Genomic DNA, 8,390 nt, shown 5'->3' on the forward strand with positions numbered 1-8,390 from the left:
AAACCACCCACTAAATGTTGTTTGTGTCGCGTTATTCCACCATTGAAAGTACTCCCACAAAAGTTACAAGTGACCGAATCTTTCGTCGCTCCTTGAGTGCCATAATTCCATCCAATGTCCCTCTTTTTGCTAGCATCCGCCATTGATTATCAAATTCAATTAATTCGCTGTTTAGGAATATTGGAATAAATAATTAGGTCTTAGGAAAAGAATTTTTTTAAAAAAATTAACACTGAGTCCTCACTGCCTGAGTCCTCACTGCTGCTTACGCAGCTTACCAAAATAAAAAAAAATGAAGAAGAAAGAACAGAAAAAATAAGAACAGAAGAAGAAGAAGAACAGAGACGCGACATTACCTGAAAACAGAGAGTCGCGAGGTCGCCGGCGAGGGAGAAGAGACGCGACAGCGAGGGAGAGCGAGGAAGCAGAGACGCGACAGCGAGGGAGCAGAGACGCGAGTCACGCGACAGCGAGGGAGCAGCGAGGGCCGGCGAGGGACAGCGAGGGAGCAGCGAGGGCCGGCGAGGGAGAAGAGAAGAGTTCATCGATCTCGAGAGAGAGAGAGTCGCGAGTTTCAGAAATTTTCGAAAGTAAAAAAAAAAACCCTAATTTTGANTCAAAAAGGCGGCGCCTTTCGCTCGCCATTTCAGCGCCATCGATCGCCAGGGGCTCGCCTTTTTCTCCTCGCCTCGCCTCGCCAGAGAATGGCGAGCCACCCTCGCCTCGCCTCGCCTCTCGCCTTTGGCGACGAGGCGAGCGCCTTTCATTACACTGCTTATACTGAATAATTTTTTCTTATAATTTAGGTAACCATAAAGTAATTAATTAACTCAAGATTAAGCACACATTTCCATCAAGAAGTTTGGCTGCAGTGTCATATAATGGACTTAGAACAAAATAGCACAATTCTGAAACCAAAAGACAGGGGCGGACCCACATGGGGCTGCCCGGGTGCTCGAGCACCCATTAAGCTCGTATCGAACTATGTATATTTATATCAAAAATAAGATAATATCGTATATAATAAAAGTCGAGCACCCAATAAATATATGTATTAGTTGGTATGGTGGTTAGAAATGGGTTCTCAAGGTCTTATATTGCTAAAAAATGTCCAGGTTCAGTTCCCTATATTTACATTCTTTTTATTTTAAATTCAACTCTTTTATTTTTACCTTTTCTTTTTCCCCCTTTCATGAATTGTCCTATTTCTAATTTTTCTAAAACAAAATTCTTTTTTCAAGATTATTTTTCTTTTTGATTTTTTTGGCTTTCTTATATAAATATAATTATTTTTCTTTTAACAAGTATTAAATTTATACATTTATATTTATGATCGATAGCTTAAAAAGTAACCTCGATCTTAATATCTTAAATTGTTTACTTCTCATGTCTATTATGTAACTTAATCTCCAAAAAAATATAAACAGTCATGATCTTCGATTACTATTAACTTTTTCTTCTCATCGGTCTAATTAGGAAAAATAAAAGGGAAGGAAAAAATGTGTTCTAGCACCTTTATTTCAGTTTCCAATTTAAAAGCGAAAGAGTATTCCTTCCGTTGATTTGCCTTTTTGGTAACTACAATTGTATGTGAAAGTATATTATTTCTCCTTTTTTTCTTGAATCAATCCAAATATTTCGATTGTCTATTGCATTGAAAAATAACACATATGTTAACGAATTTTGGCTCGCAGTTACGCTCTTTGGTTGATATAAGTTGAAAATAGTGCACCCGTAGTTATAAATTTCTGGATCCGCCACTGCCAAAAGAGCATGTTCTTCACACTCGTTAAATGAAATACACTAATTTTGCTTTGTGGTAGAGGAACAATTTGACCTAAACTCAAATGGAGTTAAAGTTCTCTACATTATTGGTATAAATAATTTTTACATCATCAGGTCATTCAAAAGATATCTAGAAATAGCTGTTTGAAATCTCAGAAATAAGATATGTTAATTGCTATAACATGTAAGAGAACCTGACACTGTAAAATTATCTACACTGACTCATTTGAATTAAAATAGAATTTCATTTCTTTTTCTTTTTTTTCAAATTCTTAAAACCATACCATTTTGAACAACTTGATCTTGGAATGCCAATATCTCAATGGGAAATTCACAGTTTCCCACAGAGGGATTTGTTGCTACAACTTGGCCTAAACCATCAAAATCACATTTTTTTAAGGATTGTTTGTTTTTTTGAAAATATGCATTAAAAGCATAAGAAATTCTTGATTCAAAATTGAGTCCATCACATGAAGCTCCTTTTTCCAATCGTGTACAATCTGCAGCGTTGCATGATAAATCATAATTCTTGTTCACCAAATTCATGTCTGATGTGTCACCATTGAACTTGCACCATCTATTTGGCATTTTCACGATGCCCTTAGCTTGTGTAGGATACTCGTCACGATCCTTTAATTAGAGATGATAAAGTTAGCTTACGAAAATTATTTATTTAGACATGTCTACATGGTTGGACAATGACCTATTTATTAATTTACGTCATTTTAAATTGCTCGAAATTTACCAATCATGCAATTGAAAAATAGTCACTATCATTATGATAAACTATTTATTTTTAATTACAAAATCAAAAAAATCGATCATCTGACACTCGTACCTGTAATGAGAAATCAATCTTGTACTTTGGATTTCCATCAGCCCTATAAATGCCCCAATGCCTTTGAAATGTACCATATATTGTACGAAATTTATTTTCATCTGATAAGCTATGAAGATAGATGTCAAGAGGCCCTGGCCTAAGTGGTGTCCCTTTTTTTGATGCTACAAATTTTAATAACCCCTTATGAAATCTCTCAGCATTTTTAATATTTGCATGTGGATATCCATCTGTAGGCCATCCGATTTGACCAATCATAATTTTCATATTAGGATATCCCGCTTTCTTTAATGCCCATGCAAGAGAATCGATCATTAACTCCACTGCATTTGTGTATGTAATATTACCATCTACGATTTTGAACCCACTCTTATTATCCATGAAGGCAAATTCCATGGTGTAATTCATTATCTCTTTAACAAAATGAATAGGGAACATGTAGATAACAAAAGGGGCTCCGGTTCGATTGAACTCTTGTAGGGATTCAAGCATAGGTTTTTTTATGTCATCGCGAAACTCTGTCTCTGATGGAAATTTTGAAACCTTTAACACGTCCATGCCATGGCCAGTCGTTGCTCTAACGTGCCCTAATTTCATATCGACAAGGGTATCTCGTATGAGTTTTAACACGGGCACAATTTGAATGTTATTTGCCTCTTTTAAGAACGAATTCGAAAATGGTTCTGAACCAATGGTTACTTCTCTGAAAGAAATGAAATCACAAAGTATAAGAACTATCAAAGACTACAATACTACTAGAAAAACGTGAAAAAGATTGTCCAAATCATACATAAGGCGCGTATATTCACAAACTCTGTAATCTGCATCGGGCTCTGATATCATGTCAGATTTTGCCCTTGGACCTAACTCACAAGGAGCCCAAGAATCCATTCATTTACTAGGGGTATTTCCATCCTAGCAATTGTACTAATTTTTGGGGCCCATATCTGATATCATGTTTAATGAATTTTAGTATTAGCTAACTCGATTCTGAGAAGCTAGCTAAGTTTTGGAATCGTATCCTGATCCAATATTGGATTTTTATTTTTATAACAATTCAAGTACAAATAAAAAGAAGATAGTTACTTACACTATATTCACACCTTTGTTGATTGGATCCTTGATTCTATCATTTACCCATACATATGCAAGATCATTCCTATTTGCTTGTGACAAAAATTGATTTCCCATAGTAACACTTAGGCTAATATTACTTCCTGAAAATATCTCAACGATATCATATCCTGAAGTCATTAATCTTAATTGTGGAATCTTGTTTTGTAAAAGCATATCAACAACCATTGATGGAACCAATTGTTGTGTTTGTAGCCTTCCCCATGTTATGCCAACAAAGCTATTCACTTGTGTTGCAATCACCAAAACCATGAAACACATTAGGCTCATTTGAAGCCTCATCTTCATCTTCTTTTTTTTCTCGAAAAATATAATTTTTTCGAGTCACCTCTATCGTTGCACCACAATAATTTTTTTCACTGCGGTTTAGCAACAACTATAAAGGAAAAAAATAATAATTTACATTTACCTTATATGCATGTTGTTTTGATGGGATCTTCCAAATTATATTTGAAGATCCCAAATTCTTCAAATACAAAGATAATAGATGATTAGAAATTTGTACAAATTCATGAAAAATAAAGTTGTTTCTCTCAATAATTTAAAGGTATGTGTTTTCATATAAAAAGTAAAAGAAAAAAAGTTAACGTTTCTATGCCCGCTTATTACGGCTATGCATCTAAGGTTATTAATAAAATTAAATTTATACGTGCGTGTAGTATATATATATATATATATATATACCAATTATAAAGCGTTTTACATAAAATAATAATAATTTTAAATGTCTTATATATATCTAATTAAATTTAAGCGTTTTATATGTAAAAAATAATAATTATATAAAACGCTTTATACAAAATAATAATAATCCTAAATGCCTTATATAAATAAAAATAGAACACATGTTTATATTTTTGAATAATTTTTAAGCGTTTTATATATAAAAAAAAGAGTTGATAATTTAAAAGCGTTTTATGTATAAAAAAATAATCTAAATGTTATTTTTATCGTACTCTGAGACTACAATATCTAGCTATTGAATTTTACTCATATTCAAAAATTTAATTTAATAAATTCCCAAAAGTTAGAACCCTAACTTTTATTGTCAATCTAACTGCTGCTATCCAACATTTGATCTTCGTTGTGTACTTTTATCTCTGCCTTTTTACTTTTTTCCTTATTAGTTTGATTTGACATTGTACAATTAGTTATTCAAAAATTGATTTTTAATCTTTGATTCTAGGGTTATCCAACATATTGATAATTGATTACTAATATATTATAGGCAAAAGTATTCATTACCCCCCTGTACTTGAAGCTTTTTATTCAGTGTACACCTAAATTTTATTTTGTTTCAATTACCCCCCTGAACTTGCTTATTCATCGAACACGTACACCTTTATGTCCACTCACTACGATCGTGTCCACACGCGCACGACACCTAGATAAATATTTTTGCCACCTAGTTAAATATTTTGCCACCTAGATAAATATTGTCACCTAGATAATACCAACCTTCACAATTCACAAATCAAACTCTCTCTTAGCAGGTGAAAATCCATGTAGGTATTCACCAAAAACTAAATCTTTCAATGAAATTCTCGATATTCTTGGTCGCATGAGACGTTTGATGAACTCAACCAAGTGTTTGACGAAATGTCTAAGAGCGGAAATTTGGTTAATGAAAAAACTTATGGTATTTGATTAAGAGATATGCTGCAGCTCATAGAGTTGAAGATGCAAAAGAGTTTTTCTATAAGAGGAAAAATTTTGATTTGGAACTTGATGGATTGTGTTTCAAGAAGAGGATTCCCGAAGCCCTTGAGAAAAATCTGAAATTTGAAAAGGGAGAAGAGATAAAGAAGAATAAAATGAAAAACATAAAAGATTATTTGGATCATTGTTCCAATGTATCTCAGCCTTTCTGCTGGAACCAGCAACTGGGCAGAAGCAAAGGCCATGCTTTTTGGCCTTAAATGGTGCATTGAATAGCTAGAGAATAGAGAGAGAAAAATTCTTAAAATAAGCCAAATATTAAAGAAAAAATAGAGTTTTTACGTATATTACCGTTGTAACTTTATGATGTGGCAAAAAATCGCTGTCTCACGCGCTTTGTAGAGTTTAATTTCAGTTTCTATGCCAGGTGGACAGAAAAGGTGTACGTGTTCGATGAATAAGCAAGTTCAGGGGGGTAATTGAAACAAAATAAAGTTTAGGTGTACACTGAATAAAAAGCTTCAAGTGCAGGGGGTAATGAATACTTTTGCCTATATTATACTATATTAATTGTTGTTTGCTTTTTGAAATTTTAACTTTTAATTGCATTAATGGTTCAAGGTGATGGTGAAACTAGTAAAATATTTATTTTAGGTCTCAAAATATTAATGGTAAATTAATAATTTTAACTTCACTTAGAACAATATCGAAAATTATAGTAAAAATGTTCAGAATTTGATGGTTGTTATTTTAGGTTAAGATAGTTGTTCTTTTTATATATTAAAAAAATAATTCTAAATATGTTTTATAAATATATATAAATAATAATTCTAAATGTGTTTTTATATATATATATAAAATTAAATGCATGTTTATATATATAAAAAAATATTAGAAAAAATCATACTCTGAAACTACAATATTTGACATTGATTTATAGTAAAAATGTTCAAAATTTGATGGATATTATTTTAGGTTAAAGTGGTTGTCATTTTTTAAAATTCAAAACCCATTGATCTGAAATCCTGGCTACACTATATATATATATATATATATAACAATTTCTTTTTTCAATCTTTAATTTAGTGTCTGAATCATTATGCAATTTCATTAAATTCCTCATTAATGTTCTCTTATATTTCGTGATGAGATTCACTTGAGATATGACTCTTTCTTCGTAACTTGCTAGTCTAGAAATCTGTCAGTTATTCTTTATGACTCGTTTTTGCAAACAACCTTTCATAATAAGCATCGAATATGTCATTGTTAACCCCTTGGGGACTCAACCCACGGTCTGCCTTACCACCATATATAGCCCAATTAGCCTGAAGCATATATTGTCCACTTTAGCTCAACAGGTCTTACTATAACATTATTGTGTCCCTTGGCGACGGAAGTATTTCTCAAGATACAACATATAATATATATATATAAAAGTAATATTATTAACCCCATATATATAATATAATTTTTCATCAGGAGAAATTCAGATACTCTCCCTCAATCCTACCTGCCTTACCCTACTCGTACATTATGTCTTATAAAGCTCTTTGCTTATTTTTTAAATTAATTTTAACGTAAGACCCATCTAAAAGGTAACAATCATATTAAAAAAATTATCATCAGTACAAGATGACAAACTACTTATAATATAAAAAGAGAAAATGGGGGAAAAAAAATTGGAACCGTTTGTTTCGGGAAATTTGAACCCGACGTGAATCGAACACGCAACCTTCTGATCTGGAGTCAGACGCGCTACCATTGCGCCACGGATCCGGTTGGTGACAATATTACACAATACAATTTTCATATAGAGTATTATTTTGTTCTAAAATAATAACAAAAAAAACATTTATTTTTTAAAAGATTTAGAAATAATTTATTTGAATTTTTTCTTTTATCCTTAATGCCAAGTTTTAATAATCTCATAAATGTTAACACACATTTTAGCATCATAAGACGTAAGTTCTTAAAATATATTCAAGGTCACAACAATGAAATTTAAGACATTCTTAAAATATATTCAAGGTCACAACAATGAAATTTAAGACGTAGTCTATGAATTTTTTAAAGCGTATCAAACCAACTCTATATAACCCTTAAAAATATATCAAACCAACTTTATTTAACCCTAAATTTTATGAATTCTATCCGATCGACCTAATAAACAACACTCTGGGTTAGGTTTAAAAGCTCAAAAGGACAAGTCACGGGTTGGCTTAAAACAACTATATTTTGCTTTGACATAAGGCTATTTGCTTTCATGATTTTTTTCTTGTTAGTTTTTTTTTTATTTATTTATTGTATAAATGGAATTGTTAGTTAAAATTTCAATTTCAAATATCTCAATCTTGAGGAGGGATTGAAAGAGACATACACCTAATGTGTTTTTACTGTGGAAGTGTAGCAAATAGATGCATTTAGCATTTTAAAAAAAAATTCAAATTAATATAAACATAATTTTGATATATAAATTTAATTGCTTATTTAAAAGTTTCATAATATTTCATTCGTCCCAATTTATATGACTTATCTTAATTTAAGTCCTAGTTTAAGAAAGAAAGAAAGAAAAATTTGAAGCTTCTTGTCTAAAATGAGTAATAGATATTTTTGTAGTTAGAAATCATTTTACTAAAGATAAAATAAGCATTATAAAGTTAAAAGTTAAATACTGAAATGTGTTATACTTAGGGTGTGTTTGGTATGGAGGAAACTGTTTTCTAGAGAAAATGTTTTCTTAGAAAATGTTTTCCTGGAAAACAAGTAGATTTTGGACTTATTTTCTCATGTTTGGTTGGTGAGTAGAAAATATTTTCCCAGAAATGATTTTTAGTATTTGATTTATGAATAAAAAATGTTTTTGAGAGACATCTTTTATTTTTAGTAGAGTGAAAATAATTTATGAAATTAAAAATACTTTTTTAAAAAAATTATTATTTTTTTGGAGTGGTGGAGGTGGTGGTGGTGGGGGTGG

At 31.4% G+C, this 8,390-nt stretch overlaps 1 protein-coding gene and 1 non-coding gene across 2 annotated transcripts; both read right to left on the minus strand.

Moving 5' to 3' along the window:
• Positions 1-1,912: 1,912 nt before the first annotated feature.
• LOC107017339 (glucan endo-1,3-beta-glucosidase 8-like) lies at positions 1,913-4,292 on the minus strand. Its single transcript, XM_015217592.2, has 3 exons — positions 3,714-4,292; positions 2,624-3,326; positions 1,913-2,415 (listed from the first exon to the last, which is right to left on the minus strand). The coding sequence occupies exons 1-3, from the start codon at positions 4,043-4,045 to the stop codon at positions 2,050-2,052; spliced, it is 1,401 nt and encodes a 466-aa protein (XP_015073078.1). The 5' UTR covers positions 4,046-4,292; the 3' UTR covers positions 1,913-2,049.
• A 2,828-nt stretch (positions 4,293-7,120) lies between these two features.
• On the minus strand, positions 7,121-7,192 carry TRNAW-CCA. Its single transcript has one exon. It is a non-coding gene; the product is annotated as a tRNA-Trp (tRNA).
• Positions 7,193-8,390: the final 1,198 nt, after the last annotated feature.

Source organism: Solanum pennellii, chromosome 4 (genome assembly GCF_001406875.1).
Source record: "Solanum pennellii chromosome 4, SPENNV200".
In the NCBI taxonomy this organism is placed as follows: Eukaryota; Viridiplantae; Streptophyta; class Magnoliopsida; order Solanales; family Solanaceae; genus Solanum; species Solanum pennellii.